The sequence below is a fragment of the Ixodes scapularis genome, unplaced genomic scaffold (assembly GCF_016920785.2).
Source record: "Ixodes scapularis isolate PalLabHiFi unplaced genomic scaffold, ASM1692078v2 PGA_scaffold7__128_contigs__length_106722199, whole genome shotgun sequence".
NCBI lineage: Eukaryota > Metazoa > Arthropoda > Arachnida > Ixodida > Ixodidae > Ixodes > Ixodes scapularis.
This window is the reverse complement of record NW_024609882.1, coordinates 95,286,219-95,308,699: the sequence shown is the minus strand read 5'-3', so window position 1 is coordinate 95,308,699 and position 22,481 is coordinate 95,286,219. Positions and strand designations below refer to the sequence as shown.

At 46.8% G+C, this 22,481-nt stretch overlaps 1 protein-coding gene across 1 annotated transcript in view; it reads left to right on the top strand.

The window, feature by feature from the left end:
• The window catches only part of LOC8053686 (flavin-containing monooxygenase 5-like), a 101,013-nt gene that overhangs the window by 70,138 nt on the left and 8,394 nt on the right, over positions 1-22,481 (top strand). Inside the window, exons 3-4 of the mRNA XM_040210635.1 lie at positions 7,649-7,975; positions 9,313-9,513. Of these exons, the coding sequence (XP_040066569.1) occupies positions 7,649-7,975; positions 9,313-9,513 (528 nt within the window). The remainder of the gene's footprint in view (positions 1-7,648; positions 7,976-9,312; positions 9,514-22,481) is intronic.

Genomic DNA, 22,481 nt, shown 5'->3' with positions numbered 1-22,481 from the left:
TCAGGTACGGCGAGTTCACGTTGTGCGCGCTAAGATCGTGCGTCCACCGTTTCTTTCGACGGAACGAGGTCCCCACGGTCAAGAAGATAACGGCCGAATTCTGCGCGAGCACTGAACTTTCCTCGTTGAAGGCTTGGACTGTGCGTCGCCTTCTCCACGACATCGGATTCGAGCATGACAAGAGGGAACGAAACTCCCGGTTGATTGAACGAGAGGACATAGTCGCCTGGCAGCAGAAGTACCTGCATGAGATCGCACGTCACCGACAAGATGGTCGGAAGATCTTCTACTTGGACGAGACGTGGGTGACAGCAGGGCACACTGTCTCAAAGGTGTGGGTAGACACGACAGTGGCCTCGTCTCACGACGCCTTCATGCGTGGTCTCTCGACTGGCCTCAAGCAGCCATCGGGGAAGGGCCAGCGTCTTATTGTCACCCACATCGGCAGCGATGAAGGCTTCGTCGACGGCTGCCTGGACGTGTTCCGTGGACAAAAAACCGGTGATTACCACGAGGAGATGGATGGCGCCCGCTTCGAGAAGTAGTTCGACGGTGTCCTCGACAAACGGCCGACAGGAAGCGTTATCGTCATGGACAACGCTTCTTACCATTCACGGCGGTTGGAAGCAGTGCCGACGACGAGTTCCCGGAAGGACGACATCCGACAGTGGCTGACGTCTAAGAAAATTTCATGGGACCCCAAGATGGTGAAGAAGCAGCTGCTCGACATTGTGGCCTTGGTGAAGCCACAGCACCTAAAGTATCGTGTGGACACTGCTGCCGAGACAGCTGGCTGCACTGTGGTCAGGCTCCCACCGTATCACTGCGAGTTCAACCCCATTGAACTGATATGGGCGCAGATCAAGAACGGCGTTGCTGCCCGAAACACGACGTTCAAGATTGTCGACGTGGGGAGACTCCTCAACGAAGAAGTTGACAAGGTCACCACTGACAACTGGATTAATGCTGTCAGGCACGTTATTGACATTGAAGCAACGTTCCCACGAGGCGGTGCCACAAGTGCCCACATCCAGCCCATCGTCATCCAGCTGGATGGAGAGGACACCCCATCCGAGAGTGACCTGTCTGGTGTCGAGCCCCTTGACGAAGCTTAAGGCTTCGTCAAGCCTTAAGCTTGACGAAGCCTTAAGCTTGTTCCCCTTCTCCAGGGATTACTTTCATCAAGCGTGGAACATCTCGGAACACAAAACGGTCCTTTTAAGGACCACTTATTTGCTTTAAGATCGGATTGTTGTTCTTGACCACCACTAACCTCCCGTGTCTCATGTTGTCATGCTTCTCTGCTCGTTGCCGAATAGCATTTCGATATGCAGCCACCAGACAAACTTTTTTATTTTTGTTGCGATAATGTCTAAGCTGGTCTATACATTGCACTGTGCCATAAATCACCAGTATAGATTTCAACTTCACGAAAACAAAAGTTTGCAGCCCATCTACGGCAAAGACATCAGATGCCATATTGACCCTTCCCGCTGTCTAAAGATCTTTGCTACGCAGCAAATGGAATTTTGATTGCAAATAAGCTCTTTTTTGTCTAAGAAAAACGACACAACATATCACTGCCAGTGCTCTGCTTTAAAGCATAAATGGGACGTCTGTGGCCATTTACGTGACTGAGGCTTCTGGGAATAACAAAGCCGTGTGTTAGCACAGTGGAGAGCGAAATCGCAGTACCAGTACTCTGTTTCTAAGTCTAAAGGGAACGCCTATGGTCATTCACATGACCGAGGCCCCTCTGAAAACAACAATAATGCGAGCCAGCACTGTGGGAAGCTAACTCTTAGTGCCAGTGACCTGTTTCGAAGCATAAACTGGACGTCAGTGGCCATCCACACGACCGAGGCCACTCTGAGAATAACAATAACGTGCATCAGCGCTGCGGGCAGCTAACTCTAACTGCCAGTGACCTGTTTCGAAGCATAAACTGGACGTCAGTGGCCATCCACACGACCGAGGCCACTCTGAGAATAACAATAATGTGCATCAGCGCTGCGGGCAGCTAACTCTAACTGCCAATGACCTGTTTCGAAGCATAAACTGGACGCCAGTGGCCATCCACACGACCGAGGCCACTCTGAGAATAACAATAACGTGCATCAGCGCTGCGGGCAGCTAACTCTAACTGCCAGTGACCTGTTTCGAAGCATAAACTGGACGTCAGTGGCCATCCACACGTCCGAGGCCACTCTGAGAATAACAATAACGTGCATGAGCGCTGCGGGCAGCTAACTCTAACTGCCAGTGACCTGTTTCGAAGCATAAACTGGACGTCAGTGGCCATCCACACGACCGAGGCCACTCTGAGAATAACAATAACGTGCATCAGCGCTGCGGGCAGCTAACTCTAACTGCCAGTGACCTGTTTCGAAGCATAAACTGGACGTCAGTGGCCATCCACACGACCGAGGCCACTCTGAGAATAACAATAACGTGCATCAGCGCTGCGGGCAGCTAACTCTAACTGCCAGTGACCTGTTTCGAAGCATAAACTGGACGGCAGTGGCCATCCACACGTCCGAGGCCACTCTGAGAATAACAATAACGTGCATCAGTGCTGCGGGCAGCTAACTCTAACTGCCAGTGACCTGTTTCGAAGCATAAACTGGACGTCAGTGGCCATCCACACGTCCGAGGCCACTCTGAGAATAACAATAACGTGCATCAGCGCTGCGGGCAGCTAACTCTAACTGCCAGTGACCTGTTTCGAAGCATAAACTGGACGTTAGTGGCCATCCACACGTCCGAGGCCACTCTGAGAATAACAATAACGTGCATCAGCGCTGCGGGCAGCTAACTCTAACTGCCAGTGACCTGTTTCGAAGCATAAACTGGACGTTAGTGGCCATCCACACGTCCGAGGCCACTCTGAGAATAACAATAACGTGCATCAGCGCTGCGGGCAGCTAACTCTAACTGCCAGTGACCTGTTTCGAAGCATAAACTGGACGTTAGTGGCCATCCACACGTCCGAGGCCACTCTGAGAATAACAATAACGAGCATCAGCGCTGCGGGCAGCTAACTCTAACTGCCAGTGACCTGTTTTGAAGCATAAACTGGACGTTAGTGGCCATCCACACGTCCGAGGCCACTCTGAGAATAACAATAACGAGCATCGACATATCTTGCTATGTTTCGTCGACAAGATCTTGGTTTGGTTAGGGGTGCGCTGCTTAGTTGGTGAGCAAGGGTACGGGTACATGCACGGGGGCACGACCACCCTTACACGCTGCTGCGAAGCGGCATGTACGGGTGGGCTGGGTGGGTCCACATCTTTCTAATGAACTGCTGGAGACTGTCGCCGCAAAGCGTCGTGAACTGGGTCGGTCGGATAGTTTAATATGTGCTTCAGTGATAAACGCACAACAAAATGTTCCTACAGCGTGAAATTTTCGTGTCGATGAAACTTCACAGCACAGTGTGGCAGTATCAATGAAACGAGTCGTAAAAAGTTGATGAAACGTGTCGATGAAACAACAGGGACCCTTCTTTCCAATGGTTCCATGGAGGCTCTGACAATGAGGACTGCAAGGTTGCCTCCAAGAAGCTCAATGATTTTACACGAGTCTGTCTTTGCCAAGGTAGACCAGAAAGACAATGGCAGATTCTGAAGAGCTCGTTCGCGGCTACGGCCTGGTATGATCCAGAGATAAACGTACATCAGAAATGCAATTAGGCGGTTTGAGCTGCTGCTTGATTCAAACATTGTTGATTTTATTGTTATATAAAGACAAATCATTCTGCCACCTGCATTCGGACCAAGATCAAGAGTATTCGGTATGTTTTCAATTCTTGATTTAAACAAATATTTCGCATATAAGAAAGCCACAATTCATGAAGCAGGAAGCTGCCCTTGAAATCAATTTTTATTGACCATACTTTTCATCTTTTACAAATTATTAAACCAACGCTGCTATCCAGTATTGTGAACACATTTTCCTTCTTAAGTAAATTGGAAAAATTGGTGCGTGTTTACCGGTAATACCTCAGGCCGCGACGCAAAGCGAGCGGAGGTACAGGCGTCACGTATCCGGGTTTCGAAGCATAAACATACGACTGAGAGCGCCTCGAGAGCAAACAGAATGTTCGGAAGCATTTGAGAGAACCGAATCTGCTTCCCTCAAATTCTCTGGTATTTCTTCCAAAAGAAGACATCAGCCTCTTAACGTCCAAAACAATATCAATTGAATGTTTGTAACATACGCATCACTGGCTTTATCATTTGTGTGCCACCTGTATGTAACAGCTCATTATTGCGAACGAGGGTGTACCCGCGGGTACTATCGCAATCATAGATTACCGTGCAGCCGATTGCGACGCGGAAACTTGAAAAGGACGCCACGTTTCAAAGATGAATGCATACTGCTTCGAAAGCGTCATTTCAGTAGACAGACTATTTATTAACGCCAGCAAAGGTACGGTCGAAATTGGGTAAAGACACTTACTGTGTTCGCGGTTCACTTATGCCCCTCCCGCACAGCCCACACTTATAAAGAAGAGTTTGGTGACCGCTGCATTTTAACGTCGCTCCACGGAAACCACTGCGAAGAAAAGCCGATGCCTTCACGATGTTGAGGCGCAACCCGAGGCACAGAAGCAGACGGCGTTCGACGTATGTACGATGCTAGGCCTTACTCCCGCATCGAAAATTTTCGATGGCAATGCTATCGCTGGATTCTCACGCTGTCGCGCAGAACCTATTGCGAATAAAAGTGGACGCGGTTACGACTTAGCGACGTATGCTCGGGTAAGTGAAAAACCGCATTAAAAACAGAATAATTGCTGCAAGATACTCGAGTCGTAGAAAATCTGCCCGGCAGCCATGTTGAAAATATTCATTTGCCAGAACAAGATTGGTTCGGGCAGGTCGTGACGTCACGGAAACAACGGGACGTGATTGGTGGCGGAGGAATACAAGATTCCCTTTGAGGGGCTTTTGCCGCTACCTTCTTGACTTGTAACCGACTATAGGGGAGAAGGGTGTACGGACCGCTGTACACGCGCTTTTCTTCTCTCTTGGAGTTGCCACTGGACGTCGCCTTTGCAGCCATGGAAAGCAGGCGAAACGCGCGCATTTCAGCACGCTCGCTGCAAGTGGCGTCGGCTATGGGCTCGGCTTGCGCCCGAGCCAAAAAAGCCCCCAGCACGAGCTCGTAATTTGACTGCTGCAACGGCGGGCGTGCTCTCGCAATGCTCAATGTTCTTGCAGGCACGTGTTCGCGCTACCTTCGCTGCATCTTGAAATGAAGTGAAACAGACTCTAGAAGTACATTCTTTCATGCGGTCGCGTCTTCTGCGAGAGAGATTCGAGCTGAATAAGAAAATTGAGGCAAAAAAGATGGGCAAAGTTTTAAAGTTCTGTCAAAAATATCGGCTCACCAACGTCGCGCGTTTACGCAAAAAAAAAAAAAAAAAAAATGTGTTCGTTTTAGTTGCAGTATAAGCGCACATCAGTGCACTTAAAATATAAATACAATTACTTGCATTACGCTGACGATCTGAAACCAGCCAGCCTTCCGGAAACATTGGCTGCCACGGCTCAAACAGCTAGGTGTGCCCAGGCCGCCGATCTGTACGTTCAATATCAAACGGGCTCCCGAGAGCCGTTTGATTAAACCGGTACAGTTTGACGGTCCGGTCACCCGCTTGTGCAACATGTTCACCGGTTTGAGCAAACGTGCGACAACTTTGCCCAAACGAGTCGCCCATTTGCCCCGACAAGTGACCCGTTTGCGAAAGAAGTGACCAGTTTGCCCAAATAGGTGACCGTTATGGCTCATACGGGGGACCCCTTTGAGCCATACGGGCGACCCCTTTGGCAAACTGGTGACCGGTATGGCTAAACTGTTACCGGTATGGACGCGTTCATTTTCATACAGGCGCCAAATGGTTTTTTTCAGTAGGGATTCGAACTTCAATTTTATAATTCGTGTGCCTCAAGTAAAACAAACAAACAAAAAAAAAATAGAACGCACTGAACATCCAGCAGCGCATTTAGCTATAAATTACGCACTGGCAAATTTAGTAGCAGTAATTTTGGGCATAAAGTATCCGAAAAGAGTGTAGATCCCCCCTCGAATGTTGTGCAGCGCACCGCCCCCTGTAATGCTGACATGAACAAATCACCTAGCGCTTGCGGTCTTGTCGCCTCGCCAGAGCCAACTGGTGTACTGAGTGCTGGCAACTCCCGTAGCTGAGAAAATTATAAGGACAGGAAGGTCATTCAGTGTTCTCTCCTCCAGAGCGACAGAAGGGCACGATATAACTCTGAATCCAAAGGAATCAAGAAGAGATTCCTGGGTTTCTTTGTTTTTAAGTCACTTAGTCCTAAAAGTTTAAGTCGCGTGAGGCTGTTTCTTTCAGGGACTCTTGTACAAGCGATTTTCAAACCACTTTATTCCAACTCACCTTCGCAAGGAGATAAAATCTTTTAGCCGGCCGTCTTAACTTCCTCTTGCTGATATCGGTCAGGTCATATTATTTCATTTTATGCCCAAAGGATTCATTATTGGATTCACAGAGATTCCAGGGTTACGGTGACCAAAGAATTTCGGTGAAAAAGGAGGGGGAGTCATCAGGTTCATCACTGCTATCTCTATTTAGGCAAACTCCCAGTGAGATATGGCATAGTAAGTAAAGGCGACTCGCATTCAGAGCAGCCAACAAAACACTGAAAAAACTACAGCAGTACGCGCTACTCACATGACAATTTGTTCTCGCCAAAGACGGACCACGCTCGATTCGCGTTTTTCTTTGTCAGCCCTGGCCTCGCGCACAGATCTCGCCAAGCTACAAGTTGTGCTTTCTGGCCTACGTGGTGCACGAGCATCCAATAATCTTGAGTTAGATTGGTCCTCCTAGTCCTCCATTGCCCGAGAACTCTCGCCAACATAGTTCTTTGCAATACACAAAATCTGCATCATACAATAGCTTTCTTTTGATTTTCGAAATCAACCCACGGCTAGACTGTCACAAAACTTATCGCAGCTCTTCACTGTATACTCATGAAGCTCTACGCCGTTTACTGAAAAGCGCGTGCCGACGTAACTCATTGTAACACATGCCGGGGTGTGTTAATGTAGGCGGCTGAAGTATCACGAAACACCAAGGGAAGAAGTTGACAAATGTGTCTTCAGCGTCTTCCTTATATGTTCCTTTTATGTAGCGACAAAATTTATTTTTCCTCATTTACAACTCTAAAGCAATTAGCTCAACAACAACCCGCAAATGGGAATCAAATAAAACTTGCTGGGAGGGACTCTGGGGATCAGAATTTGAAACAATTTGTGTCCTTTTTGCATATGAAATTTTCGATAACTGATGTAGGCGAGATTTTTTATTTATTTAAAAATAATGTCTTTCTTCACTTCTCACACCTATCCTTTCTTTCTGGAGAGGGGGCGACGATTGTTTGACTAAGCAAAGGGGGGGGGGGGGGGGGGGAGGGGGAGTATAGAGCAGAGGTGACAGGATCTCCATCACTATTAACGTAAACGTGACAAATGTTCTTTGCCATGAGAGTTCGTTTGTGCTTTAACGACTGCGGTAGAAAACCTAGCGATTCAGCGTAATAACCAATAAACAGCGCCTATTGTTAATTATTATAAAAACCCTTTTCGTGTGCTGCAGGTCTACCTGTCATCAAGAGGGGGAGTTTGGATGTTGAAGAGGCTTGGGCCAAACGGCATGCCGCATGACGCAGCTCTATCAACAAGAGCGATGGACTTCAGGAAACGCCTTTTGCCTACATGCATGAACCTCGAAAAATCGGAAGCTCGGTTCAATAACTACTTCAGCCACGAGGCCTATGGTCTCCGACCCAAGAACCGCGTAAACAGCCAGCGTATTAGCATGAGCGACGTGCTGCCATCCCTGATCTTGAGTGGCATCGTCATCCTCAAGAGGAACGTGGTCGAGTTTGCGGAGGACGGCGTCCTCTTCGAGAATGACAAGGAGGTAAGGTTAAAACGGACACTGATGGGCGCATTGAAAGTTTTCGCTGAAAAGCATCAAAGTAGAGGCAGCTTTGTAACTTCAGGGCATTGAGGAATGCTGCCAATATCTTTGATTATTTGATTCTGATGAAGAAACATAGGCCATAATTTGTCCGAAAGAGTATGTGGGAAGCAAAAAAGATTTGTAATAGCAAATTAAGTCCGCCTCTTACAGTCGGTACCTGGGGTCAAAAGAGAAAAGTATACAATAGCAGTATGAAAGCAATCAACTACAAAACATACAACCGAGTAGAGCAACGATCGAGAAGTAAGCGAACAGAAACTTTTGATATTTATCGTTTTTGGACTGACCAAACAAATTTAGGTACTCGTAATATCTTTTGTGGTGATTTTACTAAAAGGATATAAAGTAATCGATTGCGAATTTGTTGCTCATCGCTGCAATCATAGATACTAAGCACAAAGGTTCTTGAATTTTATTATTTAGACAGAAAATGGTTTGATCAAAGTTTTGATAAACTAGTCTTCAATAAAATGAGGAGAAATGCAAGTCACTCAGGCAAAAGACTGTATACATATCATTTTAATTAACACTCAGTAGATGCAAGATTCATGAGCTTAGTGGGGTGAGCTTTTAGACCGCAGCTGGCGCCCGTTTCCGGCTTGAGCGGCGTCGCCGTCGCCGTCACCGTCGGCGTAGCCGGGCGGTGCATCAAGGGTAAATTTCCCCGCTATATTCAGCGGAAAAATTTCCCCGCTAAATCTAGCGGAAAAATTTCCCAACTAAATCTAGCGGACCCATTTCCCCGCTAAATCTAGCGGAAAATTTTCTCCGCTAAATCTAGCGAAAAAATTTCCCCGCTTAATCTAGCGGAAAAATTTCCCTGCTAGATTTAGCGGAAAAGTTTCCCCGCTAAATCTAATGGAAACATTTCCCCGCTAAATCTAGCGGAGAAAATTCTTGACTAAATCTAGCGCAAAAATTTCTCTGGGGGTCACATGACACCCCCCGAGGTGATGTGAAACCCCCCAGGTCACGTGATCCCCCTCCCTGTGACCCCTCCACGTGGACCCCCTCCCCCAAGGTTACGTGACCTCGGGGGAGGGGGGAAGGGGTCACGTGACCCCTCCACCGGGGAGGGGTCCCGTGACCTCGGGGGGGGGGGGGAGGGACCCCCCCCGCGACGTCACGTGACTCCACCGCCCCCCCCTCTCGAGAACACGTGACCCTCAGTACCTTTCCCTCTTCCTTATCAAGAGCTGCGCTCTCTTTCGGCGTTACTGGGAGTTGTAAACGGCTTTTACTTTTTTTAAGACAATATGAACACCCGTGCACAGGTGACAAAGTTAGACGCCGTCATTCTGGCCACGGGTTACCAGATCAAGTTCCCCATGCTCTCCGAGGACGTGATGCCGGTTGTTGACAAGCAGGTACAACTTTACAAGCACGTCTTCCCGCCCGGCTTGGAACACCCGACCCTGGCTATCATTGGACTCGTGAAGGGCGCTGGATCTCCACTCCCCCTTATTGAACTGCAGGTGCGTGGTTCTTGACGAACTTGTTAGTCATTTTTAGATATGTGCAAAGCGTTTTTGCATCTGTTCCTTTAAAAGCAAACAAGTGGGACGATAGTTGATATAATGCGTAGTTCAGGTTCATCTTTATAAAGCCGTTAGATTATAACGCACCTTATTATTGTCTTAAACTCCCTTTGTTTTCTTAGAGTCATCATATAATAAAATGCGCTGTCCAGGACCGCGGTAGCATCTAAATCAATTAATCAATTTTTGATGTGTATCGAAACGAATTTCTTGGGTCACTTCTCACTCATAAAAGAGAATAGAGGTATGTACATATCAGGTTGGAGAGGTTCGTGTCAGTGTGGGAAGCAGGAGACACATCAGGGCCCGTTTGCTCGAAGCGCTAACCGCGGCTAAAGTTAGCCGCAGTACCTTGGAGAGGGATTTTGATATCACGTGACTGGGCTCGGTGGGGATGCGGGGAAACATGGCGGTGCCCCAGTGAATGAGCACGGCTCGCTTTGGAACTAATATGTCGTTGTGGTTGCAATATTGGGCGCGTTAGTCAGCAACGAATGGTGCAGGAGGCTTTCGCTTTGTCCTATTTCACTTAAACCGCAAAGCATGGGCAATGACATCGCCGCATTTTTTAGATAGTGTTTCGATTCTGGGCACTCCTAAGCCTAAATGAACGCGATAATTGTCGGCATAGCAACGTCTTTGGAGAGCGGATTGTTGATAGCACACAAAAGCAGACGGCGTCCCAACAGACCGTTTTTCAAAGTACGCCCGCGAAGTACAAAGAATACAGCGTGACAACTCGCTTCCCCAATCCCGGCGCGCGGGTGCGCCGAGAATGGGCGTTCTTTGAAGGCCGGAAAAAAGCACGAAAACGTATTATGTTGCAAACACTTTATTTGGATGTTTCTCAATGCGCCCTGCAACTTTACAATTGACATCTTGACCCTTAAAAGAATATTTGAAAGGCTAGCTGACTAATCTTAGTAATTTAGATAACCAGGCGCATTAAGAAAATCCGTGCACTCTCTCAAGACGCTTGCTAACGACAGTTGATTTCACTCCTGCAGAGCGCTGGGGTGTTTTCTTTTAAGTATGATGCAAGTTATCTGGGACGCCGTGTATGCCGGGAGTTCTGAATGGAAAGAACAGTCTAAAATTGGCCAAAAAAAATCGGCGCCTGCATTTAAAAAGCTGGCTTTTCAAAAGTGTTTCTTTGAACGGCTGGATTACAACTTGTGAAATTTTATGACATTAAGCTCCATTCTCGTGAAATGTTAAGAATCGCCGTGGACAACTTAATTGATGATGATAATGCAGAGGCGCCACCATTGGGAGACGCGCTATTAAAAATGAGTCAGGAAATTTACAAGGAAAGTCCTTGGCAGCTCTATTTCCAAACATTTATCGTCAAAATAACTTACAACCATGTTATGAAATTACGCGGGGAAAGTTCTATAAAAAGGCACCGCATTGTTAAGTTGCGAGCATAGACGTGAAAATGTCAATTAAATCATTTCCAAATCTTCCCTCGTGAAAATAATGTACTGCCGCTATCCAACATTGACTGGGAGAGTCGTTATTTTGATTGGCGGCTACGTAGGTGAAATTACGAGGAAATCATTGGCAGCTCTATTTCCAAACATTCCTCCTGAAAATGTCGTACCAGCGGCTTCTGAAACTGTGTTAGAAAAGCCGTAAAGAAGAGGAGCATTGCATTTTTCAACTGAAAGCATGTATGTGTAGCATAGAAACATTATGATCAGTGTTCTTCGCGTAATTGATAAGAGAGCAATTGAAATCCTACTTATCACTTTAATCAAGTTCCCGAGCCTGCCTCACTGTACACTCTCCTTTGTTATGATGGTGTGCCATTCCATCCTGCGTAAAAAGAGAAGAGAAAATTACCCTAAGCCACCCTATGATATAACATCGCATAACTCGCTCAAAGGATCACTATGTGAGGAAGGCAAGATAGTAAAAACCTCATCCTGACACAAGGGTGAGGAAAACCGGACAATATCATTTCAGAGAGCCTGATATGTCCGACATTGGTGGTGTGCCTCCTTTGCGTGACCAGGGCTATATGCTACAGGTAATAGTATTCATTGCAGTGCACAACATTTATTACCGAATCGTAGGCACCATAAAGAAAGGAAAAAAAGAACAGAACAGTTTCTATATTTTAAGCACATATGCATTGATGACGGCCACAGGGGAAAACATCCGAGAATGGCCAATTTCAATGCTGTGCTATAATAAAATTTTATTTTAGAAGTTTAGTATGATACGGTATTCGGTAGTGGTTTCAAGATTAATAGTACTAATGTAAACAACTTAATTATTTCGAAGGCTTAGTTTTTGCGAGTTTATCGAAATTGCTCAAAATTGGTCATGTAAAGAAAGCAACCCCATGGATACGAATGCATTGAACATTACTCCTGAATGCGAAATTTTGTACCTAGAAAGTATTCCCAACACTAACACTTTATAAAATGAAAGAAATATATAGCTCGCAAAAATAAAGTCGTTTATGCCATTCAAAGCTTTCAAAGCGCTCGCAAAGTCACCATTGCGATGGGTTTCCTTTGTTCAGTGCGCTTCTCCGCATGTGCCAGTGTGCTGCAGAAATTAGTACTGGATGCACTCCTAAAGATACTGCCTCTGGAGGCTACTGTTATATTAGGTTTTACCTGCACTTGTTTTGGCCCTCACTTTACAACATGCTGCTTGAATAGTCATGCGCTCTAACATTTCTCTAGGCTGCCATATATCATCGCGAGACTGCTATAAATACTGCGCAACTTTACAATTAGGGCATATATTGCTAGTGTTGAGAACATCACATTTTACCAATAAAGCTGAACTGCTTGACGTATATCCACACGACGGACCAAATCGCTGTTTCGGTCCGCGGGCCGCGCATCACGTGATCTTACGTCACCGCTTTTCGAGGTCCGACGGCGGTCCGCGGCCCGCGCTTCTGAGAAATGCCAAGCGACTTTTCTCGCCTGGACCTTGGCGGCGGACCACGGTGTTTTTAGTATAATTGAAGCGCTGTCTGGCAACAAGCTGACTTTTGCTGTTTGGATTGGAATCCAAATCCAAAGTCGTTTTCTTCTGGCGCCAACTGTTGAAGACGAAGAAGACCAACCTTTTGTTGTGCGACGATGACGGCATGGTGCGACGATGCAACTTTTTACTTCACCGCGCTCGTGGAGCAATTCACGCTCTGTGGGACGATAGTTGTATGCCCTTTTGGGGTTCACTTAAGTCCTCCTCGTCCTCAATAGTCAACGCCAGGGCCACCGCGGCCAAAGGTCTCTTTCGTTCAACCTCTATCTTGGCTCCTTACAAATAGCCTCAAAGCAGCTCGCTGCATGCGTTTGGCGGAGTTGTGAGGTCGACGGTTAGACCGGCCCGTTCGTTCTGTCGTCTGCTCTTTTGGTCCGCCGTATGGATGCCCATTGCAGCCGGGCGGCCCGCGGGCCGCGCATCACGTGATCGATCGGTCCGCGGCCCGGTCCGTCGTGTGGATACACCTTTAGCATCGTATGCACGTGACGTCATCACCCTATCTGCTTGTGGTCATTGTGATTTCTTCTTGCTGAGAAAATCAAATTCGATGGTGCAAAATGCACGCTGCAGGAGGTTCAAACTCAGTGAAAGCCAAGGATTTGAACGGCACGTATTATTATTCTTAGTACATCATCGTGAGGAACGGCGCGAGCGTCTGGCACGACAAAAACGTGCTTTTTGGCAAGAGTGTTTTTGCAAACAAAGTGGTTTCCGGGGCCACGCTTTTTGGTCTGCGCCAAAGATGCAGGGAAAAGGAACCTTTAGAACACAGTATATTTTTAAAACTAACCCCCCCTCTCCCACCACACACACACGCACGCGCGCGCGCACACCCACCCACACACACACAGACACACACACTTCTTTTTACAGCGGAGCTGTTAAAGGCTAGTTTCCCCAGTATCGTGTCCACCAGCAAGCAAATGATTAAACTAAATTTTGGACAGCTACCGACATCTATAAATGAAGACGGCAACCAGACAACCGGCGTGCCGGTTGTCTGGTTGCCGCCGCCGCGCATAGATGGCGGCAACCTCTCTAGCCTTTCCACTCTGGTTTGCCCACTTGCGGCCGGCCCTTACTTCATTTTCTCCACAGTACAGCTTCGCTGGTCTTCCTTTATCACCAGAGTGGAAAGGGTGAAAGTATTGCTGAGGGATTGCCTCCTGCGTTTGTGTGTGCTAATTCGAAAATTTTATTGGTCACTTATTAACAGCAACCCTTCATTGCTTTTATTTTGCACCCTGTGAAGTTTAAAGGGCTCATAAAACGATATGGAGTTGCAATGTTCATGACGTTTTCGAGGTGTACTGCATGGTCCTAGTCTGGCCCAAGTATACTCGCACAGGCCGCCACTGATTCAGAAGCTTTTTTTGTCGCAGTGAAGTTGCGACAATAAAACGTGACCATTTCTTTGTCTTGCCTTCCCAAAGATTGATGTCGTAATAGTTGGATCAAAACCACCCGCCTGACGACAGTCGAGCGCGGCTCGTAGATTGGACTCGACAATTGCGTGAGCACTGTACATCGGCTCGTAACAATCAATGCCTCGGCGGACACTTACGTAGTGGCTCGAGTCCAACCACTGCGGGGACGGGAATATTCGAATTCAAGCAATGCCTGGAGCTCCAGCACGCGTTTTTTTCTTTTAAAACCCCAGCGCGGCGGTATGATTAACGTTGGCGGCATAAGATAGGCACCAGGCCACGTGTCCGCTTCTGGTTCCGACTTGAGGGGTGCACGATGCTTATATTTCTCTAATTTTTGGCGACTGCCATTGCCTAGAAAAAAAGAACACAGCCAAGTTCAATCAGTTATTAACGTTAGAGAGTGATGTTGAGTTGTATTTAGTGATGCATATAAATCGTTTTATAGCTCCTTTATGCAAAATACAGAAGGGGTCGAAACTTGGGCAATAACTTGAGAACGACACTCATGTGAGACTTACAGCGACTGCCAACGTTCCGCTGTCACTCAGAGGTCACTAAAATCTTTTTTTAGGTATTCCTTCCGTACACATGTAGTTCTAGGTCTTATTAATAAGTCGCATTTAGTCATTTCAATACTTCTATCTGCGGGGACATCTTTCGGTCAGTTCAGCAACAACAAAAAAATGTTTGGTGCTTCAATGATGTAAAATTGGTCCTGCAACATTTTTTCCTGCTTTCAATAAATACTGTTAAGAAGTAACCCCTGGCGTTGATAGCCTGCGAAAACATCCATTAGGTTTACCCTAATAGCAGATGCAGAAAAAATAAAGGAAAAAGAGAGCTGTCGATTCCCTCCTCAACTCGTAATTTGAACAACCAGACGCGTGATCTGACGCTAATTAGATACCGTCAGTGTTCACCATAGTCATGCCTCAGGGCAGTGGTTCTCAACCGTTGATGTTTGGGGGCCCCCTTGTAGGTCGGCGGAGATGATGGAGGACCTTGTTCGTGGTCAGGGGAAGGTAAAGATATAGGTTAAATATGATAATGATTTAATCAAGGGATATAACTTGGGGCTGTGTGAAGTGGACCACCCTCATTAAAATACACAAGAGAAAACTCAACCGAAAATTGAAACGCTTCTTCTCAATTTGAAAAAAATAAAACTTTTATTGCCGGGCTTGACTGATGAGGCAGAGCTTCGCGGACCACTAAAATGCCTTCGCCGACCCCCATTCGAGAACCACTGCGCTAGGGTTTGGAAAGCAAAAGCTCGGGCTGAGCTACATATATTGTTAGAGCTGAAATATTTTCATGTTTAATTGACATGAGCCGTTACCCGAATGTTTGCCGATGCTGATTGTCATGAACCCGAGCACTTGACTCGGGGTTATGAAAATCGCTTACGTCACGGTGTCACCTGACTCTGGCCGCAAAATCGTGATGTCATGTTACGTCCCGCTGTCAGCAAGGTTAATGCATTCAGTGATTTCCTTAAATTAAATCGATTTAACGCAGTGAGTCACGTGACGTCACGGGTTCACGTGACATCACTTGACAGCATGTATTGACACCATGACGTCACGTGACAACGTGACACATGGTTAATCATAGTGCCAATACAAAAACGCCACGAAAACCCACAGTTTAGCATGCATCGCAATTCTGTATATGACGATTTGATTAATAAATTGAAATACAGCAGCCAATTTTTTATTCCCATATTTTCAATGTGCGATACTAACAAGAAAGAAAAAAGAAATTACCTTGAACCGTTTTGAACCGGTTACCGGTATATTTTTGTTCGGTTCGGTTCCGGTTCAGTTTTAAGATGGCGGCGAAGATTTCGGTTCGGTTCAGTTCCGGTTCGGCTAAGAATAACGGTTATGTTCCGGCTTTCGGTTCGGTTCGGTTCCGGTTCGACACCCTGATTTCTAGTTCATCGCCTTAACCACTCGGCCACGACTGTGGGACGAGTGGGGGACTCTGAGATGTGGTAGTAACTCAAGAGCTGGGTTTTTTTTTATTGGATGAAACGTTTCATGTAGCCGCTCAACGTCTATAGAGGAGAGGGCACTACGGTCAGATGCGTATATAATCGCGTTAAACTTTGCATGCATTGGCTGAACGTTTACAGACGAGAGGGCGCTGCGGTCAAATGCTCAAATGCGTACATAACCACGTTCCATACCACACATTCTCTTTCTGACATGGACCGTTGACTTAAGTGGTGGAGATGCGTTCCCACGGCTTCTAGCGGATCCAAGGTGATCCGCTAGAAGAACCACTGGCTCTGCATTTCACCGACCATACAGCGGTAAGAATGAGGTCGAAACGCAACCCGGAACCCAGCACCACCAATAAGCAAGAAAAAAAATCAGCACCATCACTACTACCTATGAACAATAAAATCAGTGTCATCAGCACCACCAGAGTTTCGCCCCAATCAACATCATTCGCCGCGTAGAGATGTTTATTTTTTTTTTGTTTTTTTTAGAAGACAAAACTAAGCAGGCCAATGTATAATAATAATATTAATGTCACTATATTATTTTGTAAAAATCAACAAAAATTTATTCAGTCTTAGGTTTTATCTAAACTTTTAAGTTTTCTTTTTCAGTGTAATACAGAAACTATCACATGCAATTTCTCCTTCGTCGCATAGGCCTTTCTGATTCATCTGCGCATGCTTGCACTCCTGGGATTTCGGCCTTTCTGGAAGGCGCGGATTTCGCGGCAATTAAATAATGAGGGCAACCTTGTATTTTGAAACAATGAGCGTGCCCGTCTTTTTTTTTTTTTGGCGAGGGAAAGACACGTAAAATTTACGTCGATTTTTTACAGTGTGGAACTCTCAATCGACTGTGTTGGCGTGTTTGTTGTTGCAATTTTCAAGCTATTTTTACGGGAATTGAGATCTATTGGAGTTTTGCAAGATAAATCTACACCACGAAAAACTTTCGGTGAGAGCTTGAGGTTGTTACGTGACGGCGCCGATTTCTCCAGTTAATTTCAGAGCGAGCTTCCCTTTATAACACCACTTCGCTTATGCGGTTCAGATGTTTATTTGCGCTGCATGCGACTATGCAAGGTGGAGCATCTTATGTCCCCATTATTAGCCGTGGTTTCCTTTGCCTCCTGTCCTTTTGCTCGCTGTGGATGCAGGTATCGGAAACAGCGTATAGTGCGCTGACACCTGCATTACAACAACACTGCAAAACCCTGCAAACGTAATTTGTCTACTAACCAATGAGGCAGCACGCAATTGACAGTGCACTTTGAAAACAAAGTCATGTGCATGCTTTTGCATCAGCAGCATCAAACGCTTGGTGCAATTGCCCTCGATCGTCTAGCTTCCGAATAGTTCTACCAGTTATTGACAATGAACTTTTATTCTTCAATGAAGGTAACAAATGCAGTTCAGGGAAAATAAAAGCTATCTTTGCAATAAGAGTAGATTTTTCAATTGGTAAATACATAGAAATGACTGGCTAAAATAATTATTGACAAGTTAGATAATGCTACTTTCCGTGGCGTACAATGTAGCTAAGTTTTCTATTTGTGCTTTTTTAGGCGTAAGTTCATGTTGCATTTGCGACCTAAGTATGCTCTGACAGTGCCGGTCGTTTCCCCAGGGAACTTTTGGACCACGTGGTCTGCAGTGAAATGAGAAATGAAGCATCTGTTTTTCACATTATGTCAGCTATACGCGGTGATATTTTTAATCAGCAGGTTTTTAGAAAATTGGGGGCTCACTGCCATGTTGATGCAGACTTTAGTGCGTCGTGCGACTCGGCGGACATTACATGGGTGAACAGCCGTGGCAACATTTTTGTTAAGTAATTAAAATACGTAAATTTATCTTTTTTATTATTGCTGTTTTAGAGGCAGTCAATATTAGAGCCTGACCCAATCAAATCTATTCACGAAACAGCAAGGGGCTTTGAGATATTATTTTATCAAGTTTTGCACTTTCTTCCCTCGATTGAAGAACCACGCGCGGCAGGGGCGGGCAAAGTGGAGAGCGACTTAGCGGTTTTGACATGGCATGTCCGTGATGGCATGTTTGTTTATGTTAGCGAGAACTTCTCATACTGGAGTTTATGCATTATTTATTTTGTAGTGAAGTTACAACCCTCATTAAGTTCTGTCAAATTCAGCATGAAGAAATTTGCACTTTTGAGAGCGTGCCTTTGGTGCATGCTCCAGCATCATGCTCCCAACGGTTCGTTTGAAGCGAATAAGTAAGCATAGCATCCTGCGCTCTGTCCAGCGCGCTGTTTTTAATCAGGCGACGAAAAGCAAAGTTTTAGCTATTAATAACCCAAAACTCGTCTCCTTTTCGCAAATTGTTTCAGTTGGGCTAGAGTTAATTCAGAGCCCCCTTTAAAATTGAAAATTTAACATGGTCGAAGAAAAAATAAATTTCAGTAGAGTAGATTGTTGGGCTAGTTGGTTTTGGAACTTGGAATGCATTTTAGCGCTCAAAAAACAAGGACAAACAGACGAGAAACAGACAGCACAGTGCGCTCAAAGAGACGAGAAACAGACAGCACAGTGCGCTCAAGAAGACGAGAAACAGACAGCAAGCGCACTGTACTGTCTGTTTCTCGTCTCTTTGTCCTTGTTTTTGAGCGCTAAAATGTATTCAAAGAAGAAAGACAGGGGAAGAGAACGTCTCTAGTTTCCCTGCTTTTACCACAGTGTCGGGTTTTCTACATCATGATCATCATCCACCAGCTCGCCTGCGCACTCGCTGTTTTTTCTCTGTTTTTTCTGCCATAGCACAGTCAGCGCCACAAACGCGTGTAGGGACACACTCTATCACGCGCGTTTGAACAAAAAATAAAAATAAAATTGTGGAACAAAATGGTGAGATGTCTCCACCTGAAGCAAAGAGCACATGAAGGCACCTTAGCTCATCCAGATTGAAACAGGAAGGGGTGGAGATTGAACCCATCATCCCGGGGCTCAGCAGCGCGAGCTTTGACTCCACGTGCGCCAAGCTGGTGTGCGCCAGCCCACTCGGCCACCGATTCCCCCCCCCCCCCCCCCCCCCACATACACACACACCAAGGTACTCTACTGTGAACGTATGAATTTTCGGTTTGGCCTGGGGGCCCGCAGAGCACGAGGTCATGGCATGCTCCTATCGCGAGATTGGCTTGCATAGCTCGTAGTATTATCTGCGGTCTAATAGCGGCGAGATTTTTTAGTGGCGCCCTCCTATGATTCTGCTTTGTGACGTCACATCCTTACAAACAACAAGTTCGACGGTGTTTGTAAACAGCATGGTGGAAGCTTGAAATTATTGCGCTCTCAAAGGAACACTGCCAACACCGTCAAAGTTAAAGTTCTTTCATTCCTCTTATTTATGTCGATGGTAAATGCTTTTCTGACGTCATAGTCAGCGTTCGGCCAATCGTGGAAGGCCGACAACAGCGACGCTCTTGGTCGCGCACGTCGCCAATTTGAAATTGGAAGCGCTGCGCGCGGTGGTGAGACATTGCTGTTTGCATGTTGCCATGGCATCACTATGTTATACATCTGTTGCCTCTCATTGGTCGCATTCATTGTGCAGCGCAGCCGACAGCATAACCACAGACGGAGAAATCTCGGCGATGGACAAACCAAGGGGCCAACCCGGTTTTGGCTGGAGACTCGTGCCGCGAGCCGCCGGCGGGGCGAGCTCGAGAAGAAAACAACAAATGCTCTTGTTTGGGGCATTTGATGCTGGTATCGCCAGCTCGTTGAACTTAGGGAAAACAAATCTGTTCTGTCAAATGTTTTTACGCAAATACACAAATACTACAATATGAAGCCTTCTCACCATGGGCTCATAATTAAGGTTAGAGAAACCTGCAGTGCGTACTACTATACGTTTTGCCAGTTTTTCCGTCTAAGAAACATTAATTTCGAAAATTCCCCGAAAATGTGCACAAAACAGTCAAAACTGTCATATTTCTAGATTTTAATAAATATCTACAGTGCCTTCTGCGAAAAATCTAAGAGCCGTACGATCTTCATTACGCCTTCATAATGAACCTCCGAAAGAATTGACATTCTCGGGCATTCCTGAAACTCAGGTTTGTCTAGCAATAGTTTCCATTCAGTAACGACCGGGTGAATCCCCCTTGAAGGGATAGTGAACCAAGCATTTCAGTGTCTATAATAAGTGGCGCACGATCTTTCCACGAGCCAGTAACAGATGTTGTGCGCGAGCACACGCAACGCAATCAATGTCATAATAGACAGTTTTAGTGGACCGTACGCTATAGCTTTGCGTACGCAAGAAATTGCGGATCATGAGTGCGCATGCCCAGAACGCAATAGAAGGGCTAGCGTATTGCGTACGCACGCAATGCTGGGGATGTTGCGTTGCGGGCTAGGGGGCTTTGCAGGAAGCTCTCGAGAAATCTCGGGCCCAACGAGGGCGCCAGTTTCAAGATAGCGATTACCTCGATTGCCGCATCAACGGCGTCGTGGTGTTCTCGAAGTTTTGTGTTACGTGAACGGTGAAATAACGTGGTAATTAGCGCGGCAATCGTTTCCGGGACGTACAGCGGTCAAATCAGATCGCCGTGCAGCTGAAGTTGTGCACAGTGAAAGTGTTCACCGCTCGCACTGTGTGCCAACGCTGCGATCTGCTCAACGATAAGCCTATTCGCTCAGTTCATCGCCGACGGACGAACGACCCTTCAAGAAATCAGCGAAGTTTTCGCTATGCACTGGACATCAGTAGGTCATGGATTTCATTCCGCGATAGGATTGATGAAAAGTGTCGTTTCCACGGGACGAGTGAAGGAACCTCCGTGATGGAATTTGGCTACGCACTCGTTCTCGTAGCCTCTGTACCCCGCAGAAAAGCGCGCTGGACGAGGCCGCTACAGCTTGGTTTAACTTGGACAAAAATGCTTGGACACGTTTTCATTTTCAATATTTATTATCAGGAGCATGGTGGCGCTATTAGCACGCGGAATTCTCTGGCAAATTTAACCAAGATCATGTGAGGTGTTCACTCGGAAACGTAACTCACAACTAAAATCGGTCTGAGCGGGTCGTTTTTAGCCTACGCTGTACTATTGCGTATTGCGTACTGTTGTATCCCTGCGGGCGTCCGGCTTCATCACCAAGTATCGGCGATCGGCGAGATGGACCGGTCACACCTGGCGCCCTCGTTTTCCCGAGGCATGAAAGAAAGGAACTGCCTCGGCTGCCCCGACAGAACTGGCAGCGCCGGGAAGTCTACTCATCTGGCGTAGTTTTGAACGTCCCGGACAAAGGACGCTCCTACAGCCACGAGCTACCTGGGGGTAGCAAGACAACGAGAAAGAAAACGGTCTGGTGCAAGAGCGCGCGCAAGAGCGTGGTGTTTTTTTATCTTTTGCTGGAACTCGCAACCTCGATGAACGCTGCTGACGATCAGCCGCCTAACCTGCACATAGGATGTAATTAAATCTGTACATACTGTACAGTTCGTTACCGCTGATCGGCTCCCAGTCTCCTGCCCCACTCCCGCTCCCGTGCCTGGCATGAGTCGACACACCACCAACCAGGGTCAAACGCTCGGTCCCAACAACTGGTAGGCAGCGGTGGAGATCGGGTCACATGCGTCGGACATCGGAGGTGGGTGGGTGTTCATTTTCGTTCGGAGGTTCGCCAAGTGTCGTTCCTTATAGCTAGGAATTTATCGGTGAGATTTGGGTACCTAAGTGGCTACTGAAGAAGCGTGACATTAGAGTACTTCTCAGTAGAGGGATATTCCGAGCGTGGGTGGCATTCACGATAGACATGGAGTGGGCGAAATTGAAGAAACCGGAACTGATTCAGCTATCAGAGGAACTGGGATTAGAAGTAGTAAGAACCCTAAAAAAAAAAACTCATTGCTAAGATTCGGGCTTTAGATCTAGAAAATGAGGAGATCATTGAGAGCTGGGAAGAAGTAGAGAAGAGAAACCATGACCGAAGGAGGGAACTTGACTAGAAAGAAAAGGAACTCGAGCTTCGGAGACTCGAGTTGGAGCAGCGGCAGCTCGACAGCGGGCGGGCTAGCTCAGAGGGGTCAAGTCAAAGGAAGGTCGAGAGTTTCAAAATGTCTAAATTGATGCAGCCGTTCAAAGTAGGCGAGGACATTGGCCTCTTTTTGGTGAATTTTGAGCGTACCTGCGAAAAACTGGGTTTCAGACGCGAAACTTGGTCACAGAGACTGCTGACGCTCCTCCCGTGTGAAGTCGCGGACGTTGTCGCGCGTCTGAGCAAGGAGGACGCTGAAGTGTATGAGAAGGCGAAGGCGAGTCTGCTCCGAAAGTACCGCCTGACCACAGAGGCCTTTCGTCAGCGATTCCGTAGCATGCGTAAGAAGCCCGAACAAGGATACCCGGAGCTCGCGTACGACCTGCGGGCAAACTTAATTGAGTGGCTAAAAAGCGCCGATGTGTACGGAGAGCACGATAAGGTAGT